Source organism: Eschrichtius robustus, chromosome 18 (genome assembly GCF_028021215.1).
Source record: "Eschrichtius robustus isolate mEscRob2 chromosome 18, mEscRob2.pri, whole genome shotgun sequence".
Classification (NCBI taxonomy): Eukaryota; Metazoa; Chordata; class Mammalia; order Artiodactyla; family Eschrichtiidae; genus Eschrichtius; species Eschrichtius robustus.
In genome coordinates this window covers 63,866,946-63,883,634 of record NC_090841.1, presented here as the reverse complement: position 1 = coordinate 63,883,634, position 16,689 = coordinate 63,866,946, and the positions used below count along the sequence as shown (strand labels likewise).

General features: G+C 37.2%; 1 protein-coding gene across 1 annotated transcript in view; it reads right to left on the bottom strand.

The window, feature by feature from the left end:
• GPC5 (glypican 5) overlaps positions 1-16,689 on the bottom strand; it is a 1,364,332-nt gene that overhangs the window by 1,051,075 nt on the left and 296,568 nt on the right. Inside the window, exon 4 of the mRNA XM_068526854.1 lies at positions 15,668-15,801. Coding sequence (XP_068382955.1) covers positions 15,668-15,801 — 134 coding nt within the window. The remainder of the gene's footprint in view (positions 1-15,667; positions 15,802-16,689) is intronic.

The following is a 16,689-nucleotide window of genomic DNA, read 5'->3' as shown; positions in this document are numbered from 1 at the left end:
AGGAAATACATAATCACATGTTTCTGGATAAGGGCTATTTTCTCTGGCAATTCTGAATCTATATTTCATCATTTGACTTAATTCTCAACGAAGTCATTCTATTTGACAAAATATTTGTATAGATCTTGAGAAGGGATTTCTAAAGATTTCTTTAGATTTCTGTTCTACGGCAATCATGGTTCTCGTTGTAAATTCTTGAAAATAATTAAATACATGCAGGCAGATGGGCTATAGGGAGACTGAAATCTAGCTTCTTGGTCCCTTTCTATACAGGCTTCATGATTCCTGGAGAGATGCGGGGAGAGGGTGAATGTAGCCCTAAGAAGCAAAGCAATAAATGGCACCAGGGAGTTTTATCACAGATGGAAATGTGCTTCAAGCACATTGCATTCATATTTGATTAAAAAAGAAAATGCTGTTTTTTCTAAAAGACTAACTCATAAAGTCTGCTCTCTGAACCCCACCTGAACCGCTGCTCAGGATGGAAGCTGTGACCTCAGAATCAGCACTATTCTCCTAGAGAAGGATTTTTTTTCTTCTGACTAAATGATTCCAGGTTTTTCCCTCCTGGTAGGAAGTCTTCTTGTTCATGAGATGGGATTTCCCTTCCTTCACAGATTTACTGTGCTTTCTCAACAGAGCTGAAGGTGTTAAGATGGTTAAGATGGGCAGTAGACTGGGGCGGGGGCACAGGGAAAATGATGGGAAAAAGTACTGGAAACATGCTAACATCCTCCCATCCTCTCTGCAGAGGATTCTTTTCCAACAGGTGCTGTGTGTTTAAGGCTCCCTAGTGGTGATTTTATACCAGCCCTGAGCTGGACATTCATAACCATCTATACAATTAGTATAGACTCTTCTATTCTCACTTTTCAATATCCCTCAAACCCAACGCATTACCATGTAATATCCCAGTAAAAAGCACCCTTTCTGAAAGCATCCTCCTCTAAAAAGAGTGATTCAAACCTGATGTCAAAACTAGGTTTTCAAAACAAGCTCTCACCTCATTTTCCCATGTTGTAAAAAAGTACCTCAAAAAGCACCGACTCTGTTCTCCATTAAAAAGGACTTTAAACAAAGACATTAACTCATTTATAAAAAAAGCACAGAACCAAACATCCAATATTTAAACAAATCAGATAGTATTAAACTGAGCATCCATCCCAAAGGAGGTGTGATGTTCTCTCCTACCTCATAACTTTGTTCATTTTCATTAAAATATATAATTATTTGTTCAGTTATACTAGTTTCAGGAAGCATGCTATTAATCTTCCAATAGAAAAAGTGTCTAGGACCTGACTGGGTCAAGACCAATGAAAAGGTTTAGCCAAACAGAATATTTGCAAATCTAATGATTCTAATATAGGTCATTTATACAAAGAAACATTATACCTGTATTTTGAGATTCAGGATTTTAGGTCAAATCCTGAATGTTACTCTCTTTTGCAGTAAGATGTTTTCTGTGGTTGCTAACATTTTAACTATAAACTCCATGACTTAGGGGATAAGAAAACATTCTGGATAATATTTTCCTCTCTCAGCATCAGAACATTAATGAACTACTTTCACTTTGATAGTCTGCCAATAAATGGGCTTCCTCCTCATTCTTTCTTTTCTTTTTATTTAATGACTTTAGTCAGATATTCCTGGCTACCTCCATCCACAAACTTGTCTAACTGATAGACAATATATGCCTGGTACAAATTATTCTCATTTGCATTTTCACTTACTGTATACCTCTCAATGCATATATTTGTGTTCCTGGATTCTGATATTAAGACAGGCTTTAGGGTCAAGAAATGTATAGTTAACCAGCTTCAAAGAAAATGAGTTCTTTTAGTCTTCAATTATATTCCTATTATTCTAGTAATTCTCTTTTTGGAAAAAAAATTACTCTTGAATATCACATGTAACCCAGGTATTATTGTATGCCCAACTTCTGAAAGGTGGCACAGATTATTGCTGACCAGGGTTGAACAATACATCATTATTATACATAATCACATTTACCCAATTATGACATCTAAAATACTGTCCCTCAAATCTCACAAACCATGCTGTGACAAATAAACCAGAAATTTTCTTTAAAAAAAATAATAAAATAAAATACTGTCCTTATGATCAGAATTAAAGTAATTCCATGCTTCCATTATGATTATTCATATGTACTTTGTGTATATAAGGCTTAGCTTACATTGGGAAAGGTAGACAAACCAAATACAATAAAGATTATAAATCCTTTGGATTCACTCAGTTTGCAGGACCCCAAAGTTGCAGTGTTGCACATCTAACAAGATTCTTGCTGAAGGAGGGTCAAACCAACACAGCCAAAGGAGCACCTTAGACTGTTAATCTTCAAAAGTCATCAAACAGAATCAATCAGTTAGAAGACAATTTGATCTGCAAGTCTGTAAGTCTATGAATATGGGCCTAAACAAAAAGAATCATCCCAAAACTACCTTAAAACTTTCATCAGTTGCACTTCTAAGCAAAAGATTCCACATGTGATTCTGGAGACTATGGTATGGCCTGGAAATGGTTGACATAAATTTGTATCTTGAAGATGAGAAAAATCAAAAAAAAGCAAAGCCTCTGTTGAGTGATATAATCTACTCTAGAAACACATTTCTTCTATTTTGAGCACAATTATGGAGAAATGGGCAGCTTTGTTATTTCTATTCAACATACAACTGGATTAAAAAAATATGAATATCTCTTGATTCTACCTGCTCCCCATTTTTCCCTCTTATCTGTATGCATGATTTGGACACTTCAAATGCCAATGATAGATTTAAACTGATGGAATATTCTTTGCAACAGAAAACCAAGAGAAAGAAAGTGCTTGGTACTCTTGCTGTAGAAGCACTCATGATGCTTCTAAGTACAATTACTTTTGCTACTTTGGTAAAAGAAATGAGCCTCACTCATTATCCTGATGTAGGCCCCATAGATTCTGCTAAAAATTCTGAAGTATCTTTTATGCACTTCTATAAAAATCATCAATTTCAATATGACACATATTTAAAATCCTCCTCACCGCTTAAAAAATTTGAGTGAAAAAAAATGTGAGCTGAATTTGGGGTTCTTTGCAACTTTGCAGATGTTCATTGACTTTCCAAAGGAAAATGGATAAAAGACTCACTTTTTGTGAGAAGGAAGGAAGGGAGGGAGGAAGGGAGGAAGGTTGCTTTCAGGTATATTAGACAGGGAAAATTGCATTCACAGTTTGGTTTTCTTGATGGGGGATATCTTGAGCCATATAAATGAGATAACCCTATAGTCATGATTATAAATACTATTGAAAACCTTCTAAGCTCATCTGGCAAAGCTGCTGTTTACTGGGAAACAGAAGGCTTTTGTTGAACCAGTTAGAAAAATGTCCAATTTAAAGGACATTTTTCCTATGGCTGAGAAATATATTTTATTATTCTTTCTGTAGTGAGAAATGTGGGGAGATTTATTTTGACTCACATTAACTTAAATTTGGCAGTCTCAATATTACAGATGTCGCAAATTAACTTGAGGTCCAGAGCATTATGGACCATCGATGTAAATAACTTGAAGAATTTAGAATAAATCTCATATTCCCTGATATAAGCCTATCCTCATCTAAGCAAGCAAGCTATGAGAGTGCTAATTGCAGACACTGATAACCACATAAGTTTGCTTTCTGTCGTTTTCAATAATTGTTACCATCAAAACAAAAAGCAAGCAGCAGCAGTCATCCACTGGACACCAAACCTCTCAGACCATCACAATTTCAACTTCTAGTTTATACCAAGTACTTGGAGCCATCTCTCCTTTCAACACAAATACTGTGGAATATTAGCTTAATTGCCCATTGTTTGGATTTAGTTTCAGATATTTCATGAAATGGTCATGAATCTTTGCCACGAACATCTAGAAAATAAGAGCAAACACAGTTTCAAGTCCTTGTTTATGAACTTTCTTGTTCTGGGAAGTTTTTATCAGATTCTCAGTGGGATACACGACCCGCAAAAGGTTAAGCACCAATAGCCTAAACTTTTGCCACATGTTTGCTCTGCCTTCTGGCATTCCTTCTTCCTGTGTGCCTGGGTTTTGACCCATGGGGTCCTGCCCTGCATTATTCATGTAGGGCTTGATGCTAGCCTGCTTTGCGCTCACGTTTTCTTAGCCCTGCTCTGGCCCCTCACCCAAAGCCTCACCTTGGCCTGCCCTGCCCTGGGTGCCCTCACTGCCACCACTCACTAAGCACTGTTTTAAATTAAACAGAAATGTTCTCATTGAAGGGAACATGGCCTTTATTTTAGTAAATTAAACTTACAGATAATAAGTAACAATGGCACCTCAAAGAAGCACTAACTTCCTTTTAGGAAACAGATTGGAAATTGCTTTCTCCAGTCCTACAAATGATATTAAATTTTTCTCAAAGAGTTGACTTTTCCATGACCCATGGATATTTTCATCCACTGAGTATGTGTATACACAATTCATTAAGCCCAGTCTATCAATACTGATTTACCCATGTAAACAAATACATTTACCCAAACACACGCACATCAAGAATTTTAAAAATTAATTGTGGTTTCAATAAGAAATTATTTTACTAAATAAGGTTTAACAATGTAGCTATGAATTCATGTATTTTAAGCCAACTGATTCTCCTTAATATGAACTTTTTGAGCTATCTTGGCAGTCATCCTAAATAATTTTTTTTTTTTTAATTTTTATTTATTTATTTATTTATTTATTTATGGCTGTGTTGGGTCTTCGTTTCTCTGCGAGGTCTTTCTCCAGTTGCGGCAAGCGGGGGCCACTCTTCATCGCGGTGCGCGGGCCTCTCACTATCACGGCCTCTCCTGTTGGGGAGCACAGGCTCCAGACGCGCAGGCTCAGTAATTGTGGCTCATGGGCCCAGCTGCTCTGCGGCATGTGGGATCTTCCCAGACCAGGGCTCGAACCCGTGTCCCCTGCATTGGCAGGCAGATTCTCAACCACTGCGCCACCAGGGAAGCCCCCATCCTAAATAATATTAACTGTTCTTCATTCAGTATATGTTTAAAGATTTTTCCTATTGTAATTTAATTATTTTTAACCACATCTCTGTGTTCTTCTGTGATGTACAGGGTAACAATTAATTTGCTTTCATAGACAGACCCATTCTGAAAAAGAATGATGCCCTGACTCATTCCTCTCCTTAAACTATGCAATTTCAAGTGTCCTCTTTAGTTCCCATCCTCAATAAATAAAATTCTTAATGTTCCAAGTGGTAAAATTTTCATCCAAATCAAGATTTAATAATCACATTAGAATAAAATGGAACTTCCTGTTGATACAATATCCCAAATAAGTTCTGAAGAGAAAACTGAAACAAAAACTTATAAAACAATTTAAATTATATTTTGTTTCCAACATTGAAAATCTATTATTTCTAAAAATTCTCCTTTCCCCACCTTCACATCAAAATCACCTCTGACATTAAAAATATTTTACTTTTACTGAGACCTAAGTCTTTATTACCCCAATACACACTCATGCATACAGCCCATCCCTTAATCGGCATATTCTTAAATGAGAGGTTTGGCTAATTGGAATGCTAGCTGGAGAACAGATGGGGCACTGATGTTGAGACTCTGTCTTAATTTATCGTCCTGGGGTTTTCCTAATTACCCACTTAACTGGCACAGCCACACCGCTTTGAAATCATAATGTACAGCTAATTATCACTGATTTAAGCTTGCTAATAGCTTACTCTTTCCAGCTAACTTCAAGCAATCAAGCAGAGAGCAGGAACTGCCATAGGGAAAGCACTCTGCCTGGGCTGGTTTAGACAGCTATATGAGGGCAGTGTCCTTTACAGCTGTGTTGACTTGGTTTCTGCCCCAAAATAAGGCTAAATAGTGATGCTTTGCTAGATGTTTAAAGCCTTTTCCTTGCCTTTCTCAACTTTCGGAGACCTTTGTAACTGGTATGTATCAATCACCCCAAGTCTCCAATCAGCTCATTACCAGCATGCTACATACATGGGAAAAACTGGGTAGACTGAATAAGTACATCTCCAAAATGTGATCAAAATAATAAGAAACTATAGTTTAGCTCTTTTTTCCAGACTCTATCAACAAGTTTAGCACAACCCTTAGATCCGGAGACAGATTTTAATAAGTAAATTTCCTTCTTCAAATTTTACAAATAGGACAAGAAGGCAATGCGTTCAACAGAAAGGTTCTCTATGAATTCAGAAGAAGAAGTGGGAGAAAATAAAACAAAAGAAGTTAGGAACTTAGGAATATATAGAGAAATATCTATATTTATGATAGGAGACTATACTCCTGCCTTAGTTTACACTTATTCTGCATTTATTTTAGGAACTTCTTCAGACATCTCTAGGTCAGATTTCCTAGAGGCAGTGTCTGACACAGCAATGTGGATGCAGGTGACTCACTGAGGGATGTTCTTAAGAGAGAGGTAGTGAGGGAAGCCAGATAGACTGGGGAGGAAGAAGTTAAGCAGTGATGTTGTCTCATCTTCAGCCAGATTCCACAAGGAGTGCTGCAGTGTGAATTTCACATATTTGGTCCTACCACCTTGAGCAAGGGGCAAGCCCCGTAGGCTCCTGTGTCAGTCAGTCATTGCCTGCAAGCTGCCACCGACGGGGTGAGGTAGGTGGGAGTTTACCCCCTTCACCCATGTGGACGAGATGGTGTTACAGCCACTCTCCAGGATGAGTCCCAGTAATCTTTCCCTTCCTGCCTCTGTGTAGGCCCCCTCCACACTGAATAGAACTGATTTATATAACCTTTAGGATATTGTAAAAGTGACAGTGTGGGACTTCAGAGGCTGGATCATTATAAGACACTACAGCTTCTGCCTTGCTTTCTCTCAGATTGCTTACACTGCGGGAAACCAGCCACAATGTGGTGAGAAAACTCAAGCAGTCCTATGGAGAAGTCATTGTGACGAGAAACCAAGGCCTCCTGCCAACAGCCATGTGAGTGAGCTATCTTGGAAGATGATACTCCAGCTCCACTAAAGCCTTCAAATGACTATGGCCCCAGCTGACTTCTTGACAGCAATCTCCCAGAGACCCTGAGCCAAAACCCCACAGCTAAGCAGCTCCCAAATTCCTGATCCACAGAAAGTTACATAATAAATGCTTATTTTTGCTTTAAGCCACTAAGTTTTGGAATGATTTGTTAGGTAGCAATAGATAATAAACACAGAAGGCTCCTATCTGTTGAGGTCAATTCCCCAGATAATAAGGCAGCTGTGCGTTATCAGCAGCCAGGACACAGCAGCCAAGGAGCAGATAAAATGGACAGGTAAAGGGATGCAAGCAGGGCACCAGCAACATCCACTACCTTAGTTACTTTTCACATTAAATGTTTCCATTAAACCCTTCATACTCCTTAACACAGTGTCATGCCATGAACTTAATTATGACTTGGACATTTACAGTTTTAAAAAATGTATATGGCAACACCTTGAAGTTCTGGGCCTAGTGAAAATATTCTTCAAAAGTGAAGATATGTTCAGACAAACAATAGCTGAGAAAACTCATCACTAGTAATATGCAATGAAAGATGTACTAAGGCTAAAGCAAAGATTCTAGATGAACACACAGAAATGAAAAAAAAAAGTGCAAGAATAAAATAGGTAATTATAGGTAAATATTGACTACTTAAAGACAAGGATACCCAGTAATGTCTTGGGGGTTGTTAAAATGTTGGTAGAAGTAAGATTTGTTGACAAAAAAGCACAAAATCTAGGAAGAGAGTAATAGAGTGAAACCGTTTTGAGGTACTTATATTGTTCAATGAAGTGGTAAAACTTTTAATTTAAAGTAGATGGTAAAAAATTAAAAGTGCATATTGTAATCTCTATGCTAGCCATTGAGAATACGAAAGAAATACAAATCTAAAAAGCTTTGAAGATAAAAAAATAATAAATACCAGCTAAACTCAAAAGGCGGCAAGAAAGGAGGAATTAAAAAAAATGGTATAAAGGGATAACAAAGAACAAGATGGTAGCCTTAAACCCAACTACTATTTCCGTATATTATATATCACTGTAAAACACTGTAGAACCAACCTAAAATTGAGTCATTTATGTCAAGGACAAAATGAAGACGGTCAGCGTAGGTGCATAAAGGAAACTTAACCTAACCTTACAGGAATTTACAGCTCTTCTCAGAAATTGGCAGAGGACACCAGCCAATCCCCAAACACCAAGTCTGTCCATGCCATCTCTGGACTTCCTATTCCCCTAACTCAGCTACCCTGATCCAAATAAGAAAGAAGACCAGTAGCCAAACAATTACCTGAAAAAGCCAAATAACTTCCATATTTATACCATAAAAATCCCTTAGTCTGTGAGCAAATCAGAACTCACTACTCCCATAGCCTTGAGTTTCCCAGTTTGCAGGTTGAAATCTTTGCAATAAGCTCATCTTTCTGCTTTTTTTTTGTTTTTTTAATTCAGTAGAGTTTGGTTTTTGAACCATACACTAGACATTCCAATTAGAAAACAAAAACTGATTAATCACCTCTTAATAAATATTGTTGGTTACCCCTGCCAAAGGTCAAATTATTTATGTCAACAATGGTTATATAAACCTCAAAAGAATTGTTTGAATAAAGGAAACTATATAAACTTAACTTTTACTCTGCCACAAAGACCTGAAAATATGTATGTTTTAAGTCAGGCGCCATAAATCTACCATAATGTAAAACAGAAATTGTTATAAGATATACCAATAAAGAAATTAAATCTAAAGTAAATTATGACAATATAATTTTTAAAGACTATGACTTATTTATATGTAAAAACAGTTTAGTTTTAGTAAATAGAACAGTGTTTATTTTTCATTTACATGGTAAGACAGTGTCAGAGACACGGATGCATTTTACAACTAGAACAACTATACTGGATATGAGCAAGAGTTTCTCTCGGATACATCCCAAAAAGGTAGACTGTAGTGCATAGAGTATATGAGTTTTACCAGGTACAGCAAGCCTCTTGCCAGAACAGCTGTACCACTGCACCATGTGATCATCCACAGAGAAAACCCAGTCCCATGAACAGACTGACCATTAGAAATGGAGTACAAAAAAGTAGCCACATATAGCATTATAAACATATCTTTGTCTGAATCAATCTTTGTATTCAATATAACCCTAATCAAAACTCAAGAGGTTATAAAATATATTTGAAAAAAAAATTCTACAAACATCTAAGAGAATTTTGAAAAACAGTAGATAAAGGGGCTTACAAGATTTAAGAAAATCTTTAAGAGCAAAAGAGAAAAAAGAAAAAACAGAAAAAAAAAAACCAAACCCAGTAAACAGAGCAATTTCAGAGAGAGCTTATAAACAGGCCAGTGTACCTATCTATGGGAAATTGGAATGAGTATGAAGTAAAAAAAAAAAAAAAAAAAAAATCAATGAAAGGAAAAGGACGGATTGTTTTAGAGCAACCCTTGAAATCTGCCTCAGAATTTGGAAAATTTAAGTTGGAAATTTACCTCATATATAACATATATAAAGATACAGTCTCTACATATATTAACAATGTGAGAAACAAAACTATAATGCTAGTATGAAAAAGAATAGTAGACTATCCTTTTGAATTGATGCAGGCAAGAAATTTTTAAACAAGAAAACATTTTATAAACTCAATTTCTGTTTAACAAGGATCATCTTAAGTTGCACATCAACTCACTTATATACATTTAACTGAACTATCATCTTAGATAGAAAATGTTTGCAAAGTCTAAAACTGACAAATATATAGAACATAAAAAGAAACTCCTACAAACGATTAAGTTAAATTTAAAAAGTAATCTAGTAGGAAACTGAGCTAACAGAAAAAAAGGAAACGAGAAAACAGAGAAACAAAATTTTAGGAAATAAAAAGTTTAAAACTATATTAGTTTGTATTAGTTAACTTATATAACTATTATTAAACTATATTAATTAATAAATTGATTAGAGTGATAAGAAAATAGCTCACCCATGAAATAAGAGTGAGATCTGCATTAACAAAAATATAAAGTACAAGAAAAAGAAATGTCACTTTTTTTGCTGCAAAAAGAATTCTCAGTCTCTCACCTAGTTCCTAATCCCAGCTTCTGAGTACCTTCACTATACTAAGGCTGGGTTCCCGTGAGAAAGATCCCTGCACAAGCCCAACAATTATGTAGCATAAAGCTTTCTTCCCATCTTCCCTTAAGGGTCCTGTGGCCCTTTTGCTTCCCAGGAATAGAGACCAGCTCTCAGTTAACTTTAATCTTAAAGACCCAAAATGCCATTCTACTCTGTCTGTCTAAATGGGGCTCATAGAGGTCAAACTGAAACGGAGCAGGACCCTATGATCCCTGCCCCCCATGTCCTCAGTCCGGCTTTTGTCTGTGAAAAAACTTTGGGCAAAGAATAAGTTTAATCAGAGAAGTGAGAAAATGCAGAAACAAAGGAAAACAGTCCAATAAGACTAAATAGTATAGTTTAGTCATTAAGCATAGTTAAGGACCTTTAGTTCCTTTTCATGGGCTATAGATCATATTCTGAGCGGTATCCTGTGAGCTGTTTTGTAGATACTGACTGCCCCACCAGGTGGAAGAGGTTAACTACATGATGACCAGGCTGTAGCCGTGACATAAGCTGCCATAATTCTGAGAACTGGCCTCAAAGAAATGGGAACAAACCAACCCTGGAACTGAAGATTAACTGTACTTAAAACAATCAAGATGACGCTGGTGAGACCACCACATGACCAATTTCAAGATGACTGTCAGAGCTGACTGTGCTGTTTCTGCATGCAGCCCTCTCCCTCCGTCTACAAAAGCTCTTGCCCACTGATTGTCAGCGGGGGTGGGGCAGTCGACCTTTGGACAGGATTCCGCCCTCCCCCGCTTTGCCAGCATCCAAAATAAAGCAAGCTTTCCTTTCCACAAACCTTGCCTCTTTATTGACTTTTGAGTGGCGAGCAGCCGGACCCCACTTCCGGTTACAAAATGAAAATTAAATTTTTGGCTCAGTCTGTCTCACACGGGGCCCAGTGAATCCACAGAAGTGTGTGTGTTTCACGCTTCTCCATATGTCTTTGGAAGAGACATACACATCCCTTGCACAGTCCCCACAATGGTTCCTCAACTCGTGGAGTGAGGGCCAAACTGAAATCCCTAAAACTACCTCTTGTACAAAAAATAGTAAAACAAGAGAATATCACAGCTGTTTTGGTTCTGGTACCAATTCCAGTATATGGAGAGGAAGTGAGGGTCCCCATACCAACAAAAAGCAATTTTCCCACAGCAGCAGCGTATCTAAAAATCCAATTCAATTCTGACACTATCTACCCAGAGATAGCATCAGATTCCACAGGTTAATGGTTCAGTCCTACAAGACTGTGTCCCACCCCCTCCAACACACACACACGCTTCAGGTGCCAGTCTCAAGTCCAGGTTATTACTTGTACTTCTGACCAGTTGGCTATAAATCACACGTTCCTACTGCCCACTCCCCCCTTGAGTTTGACTAATTTGCTAGAGCGGCTCACAGAACTCAGAGAAATGTTTTACTTACTAGGTCAACAGTTTGTTATAAAAGGCTATAACTCCGGAACAGCCAGATGGAAGAGCTGCGCAGGGCAAGGCATCAGAGGAGGGAGCACACAGCTTCCACGCCCTCTCCAGGCACGCCCTCTCCAGGCACGCCCTCTCCAGCCACGCCCTCTCCAGCCACGCCCTCTCCAGCCACGCCACTCGCCCGGCACCCCCTCGTGCTCAGCAACCAGGACGCTCTACAAACCATCGGGGGTTTTATGGAGGCTTCATTACACAGGTGGGATTGATTAACTCATGGCCACTATCGATTGAGTCAACCTGTGGCCCCTCGCCCCTCACTGGAGATTAGGAGGTGGGACTCAAAGTTCCAGCCTTTTAATCACATGTTTGGCTCTCCAGGCAGCCAGCCCCATCCTTAGGTGGGACCCAAAAGTCACCTCACTAACATAACAAAAGACACCGTTCTTCTCTCATCACTTAGGAAAATCCAAGGGTTTTAGGAGTCTATGCCACGAATGGTGTCAAAGAACAAATACATATTTCTTACTATAAATCACACTATCACAATATCCTTGGGAACTGCTGAGTTTAGGGTCATCATCAGACACGAAAATTGTAGTGGTGGTGATCTTAACACTTCACAATGACCTCACTTGTTTGGCCAGTCTATGCACATGGTTTGGACATGGATAGTGGTTGGATTATCATAACTGGAGTCAGAGGGTGACTCCAATTACATACTCCTTTGTATGTGGTGTCTGCTAGAGCAAATCAATACATGTCCTGCCACCTGCTATCCAGCTAATGACTTGACAAATGCTTTTCTCTCTTTACCAATTAGTAAGGACAATTAGAAACATTTCACTTTCAGCTGGCAAGAACCCCTTCACTGTTAGACCTCAAGGCAATTCTCCCACTCCATGACAGACAGGAGCCATGATCATCTAGACATCCTACAGGACACCATGCTGATAATCAAATATTGATCACATTATGCTAGATAACTTAGTAGACAAGTGAATGATTCTGGTGGGGAAAAATATTGACATTTTGAGTGCTTGACAATTCAGCAGGGTTTCTAAATGTCTAGTAGTCTGAATCTGATTGGGCTATTCTTCTCATGAAAAATACAAATTTCTATACTTAAGATGACCTAAAGCACAGGAAGACGCACAGAGCTTTTGGGATCCCTTTGCATCTTAGAGAAAACATATTACACACATATTACAACATACCGTGTTGCTATGCCCCATTTATAAAGTAGCACCAAGGTGCTCTGACATTCAGTCCAGATGACCCAGTTCATCTATTCAATGGTGACTGAAGTACTGGTGGCAAATAAAGCTGCTCTGCAGAGACTCCAGAAAGCCCCATGAGAAGAATCACAGCATAGACACCAAGGGTTTTAGAGTAAAGTCATTTAGTTTTTTACTGAACACTATTTTTGTTTGTTTGGTTAGTTGGTTGGTCAGTTGGTTGGTCCATCTGTCATTCAGTAGGTCAGTCAGCTGGTTGGTTTACAACTTGGCTCTGGCAGAACCTGCACACTTGACCATAAACCAGCAAATGATTCTGCAACCTGAGATGCCCTTGAGGAAATAAGTACTATCTGACCTGCCAGGCTATAAGATCGGGCTTGTATAGAAGCAATATAACATCAAGTGGACGTGATCTATTGGAAATCAGGCTCAAGCAGGTGGGAAAAGGACAATTAAGATGCATGGAAATTAGCCCAGACTCACTAAGCACCTATTCCTGCTACACTGCCCCACCTACTTAAATCAAAATTTATGACCTCATGGGGAAAGATAAGTTGCTGAAGGATAAATAAAATTCAGGTTATAAAAGGAAAATCAAAATAGTATTGCTAAGAGAGCTTTCTAAAATGCAGCTGGGAGTCCACTGAGGAAGTGTGACTTATGTACATCTGGACCTGGATGGAATCTGACCTTTGACCACTTATTGTCTTAATGCAGGCACTCAGAACACCTGCGCAATGATACTTATCGGATACTTACCACAAATAACTTGTGACAGCCTATCTACTTATTGAACCCTTACCTTAAAATTGCCCTTAAGAATAAATATTTCCTTTCTTGTATCAGAGTCAATCATAATTCTTGCCAGACAACTTTAACAACCTTGTGGCTTTTATCTTTATAAGCCCCTGACTCTTTCCTCTGCTCCAACACTCTTTCAGTTTCACCCAAATCTCTCTTCTGAATTGCAATTCCTAATAGCCCAAATAAACTCTTATTTGCAGCCTTCTGCACTGCTTGGATGACAAAGTCTACTTTATGATAGGAAAGGATAGATAAAATTCAGGTCTACTTTATGGATAGGTCTACACAATATATAGGCATCAAGGGGAAATACACTGCCACAGAAATTAAGTTCCATTCAGGAATGGCAATAAAATATGTGTAAAAGTGAAATGCTTAAGCTGGCTCAAGTGCAGGACCTCTGGTTGTTCACTTTGTGTGGCATGAGATTGGCCAGTGCTGAGCCTACCCTGACTCATGGGAAATGATTAATGGTGGCTGACCAGTCAAGGGCATAGAAATAATGAGTTTGCAAGATTGGTGACATGGAGTTCTATTCAATGGCCAGGATAGATACTTACAAAACTTTCCACTCAGATAAGCCCCTCATTGCTCCTGAGCCATTCTGTAACATTTCACCTGCATGGTCTTAGTTTTGCAAGGGAATAAACCATGTTAAGTACCGGGTTTTGTTTTGGTTTTCCAGCAACTAGGTTGTTTTAGTGGTGAAACTGACATGATCTTTAGGAGTTAAGATCTTCCTTAGCTGGGTTTTATTATAAGAACCACCATAGCCAAGGCATACTGATTTCTCAAATGCAAGAAATAACTACTGATCACTATAGATGTTTAAATTGAAAAAAACAAAGAAACACAGCTATTTTACTTGCAAACTGTGCTAATTGTTTTCAGCTGTAGCACATAACCAGTAATAGCTCAGTTCTTTATCCTGTGCTAATAACCCAACTGAGGAGAGAATGGAGCAGTTAAGAGCACTATCTTAAAATGAAACAGATTTTACATTATAGAGAGTAAATGTATGTAAAATACTGAATTCTCCATAAGGTATTTTTAGAAATAATTATTTGAATTAATAAACAAACACAGAATTCTGAATTTCAGGTCAATTAAAAAATAGCTACCGAGAATCTAGTATTTGCCATTGTACTGGTCAACTGAATACCAAAATAAATAAATAATAGTTTCCTCCAGTATTAAAAGGTTTTTAGTTTAATCACCAATTCTCAAGCAACCGGACACTAATGAAGGCTTTAATTTAGCAATTAATTTAACAATTAATCATGGGCACAGTGGTAGAAATGTGAGTTATAGAAGTAAGCCACTCAAAGCTTATCATTTTGAATCGACAGATTGTAATTTTCAGCATTCCAGGTAAGAGGTATGGACACTTTATATTTTTTAACAGGTACTTAACATTCACTAATACTTATCACATCATTTACATGAATACTCTTCCTGTGTTGCATTCTGTCCAAAATAGTAGCCATTAGCTACATGTAAAATTTTGACTAAAACTAATCAAAATTATGTAATGTTAAAAATTCAATCCTCAGTCACACTAGCTACATTTTTAAAAATTTTTATTTTATTGTGGTAAGAACACTTATCATGAGATCTACCTTCTTAATAAATTCTGAAGTGTACAATGCAATATTGTTGACTACAGGGAGGGGGAAATGGGGAGTTACTCTTCAATGGGCATAGTTTCAGTTAAGCAAGATGACTAAGTGTTACAGATTGCTGTACAACATTGTACACTAGCCGCATTTGAAGTACACAATGATCACATGTATGTAAGGCCTGCCATATTGTAACATAAAAAATGTTCCCTTATCATAGAAAGGTTTTTGGGTCTCCTGAGTTGAACCTATCTTCCTAATTAACAGAATAGGAGGAAGCACTGAATTTTAAAGGTAATTAATGTTGATCTTTTGTTTCTTCAAGAGTGTATTTTGTTCTATGTAATTCTTAATTCAACCCCTACAGAATAGAATACATTCTATTCTGTTGTAAAATTAATAGCTTACTTTCTTTTCTCTGTCTGGTTGTAAAACAAATGTCTTACTTTCTTCTGTTGGCAAGTGTCTCTTCCCCATTTCTTATAAAGATCTTCATTCCATGCTTCTCTTTGCTCCCATCAAAAGAACAACGGGGGTTTTGTGTGGGTGTTCTGATTGGACGGCCGCAAATCTTATTTACCTTTTAAATAGAAAATATTAAAGACAGTTAGAAACCATGCTCCAGCCTTTCTGAGGATGTAATGTTCACTAGAGTCCAAAACAATGACATATTCTTATTTATACCACACTAATAACCTTTAAGACATACAATGTTTGTTAATTTTTAAATGAAGGGAATCAAATTATCTGTATAAAATGGCAGCCATAATAAATTGATGCTATACACATTTATACAGTTTGCATGCATGCAAGTGCAAAATACACGAATAAAAACATATATGCAAAATCAGAGAACTACATTAATAAACTAGCCTGCTTGTATAAATAAAACTATTTAATCAAAGTAGATATTATTTATGGTTTATATCCATATATATGACTAATTACCTACTTTTACTAATTTTTTTAATAAAACAATTTGCTACTGAATATGTGGTCCATTTCTATATGAGTTCTAAGGGCAGTTTTCTTCTTAAAATGCTTTCTTAGAAATGGCAATAAATATTTTTATATAAGATCTCATTTTGTAATAGTTGTATATCTTTTTCCTCAATCTGGTTTGATTTCAAGGGTGTTACTTACGGTCTCTTTTTTAAAAATTATTTATAGAATTGAAAATTTTATTTTTTAATACTACTTATCTAGTAAAGATCTTCATATGTAATTATCATTGAAAATTAAGTAATTAATTGGACACATTACCATGTAAAGCATCAAAAAAGATTCACAAGATAACTTATATATTTAAAAATGCATAGTCATATAATTAAAAATACATAAAAGCATTGCCTGAGAATGAGGAGACTTTGGTTCCTGTCCTAATTTTTCCTTCTTAATTGCTGAGATCTTGAAAACAGTGGCAGAACTTTTTAAACTTGATTCTCTTATGTGTAAAATGAAGAACTTA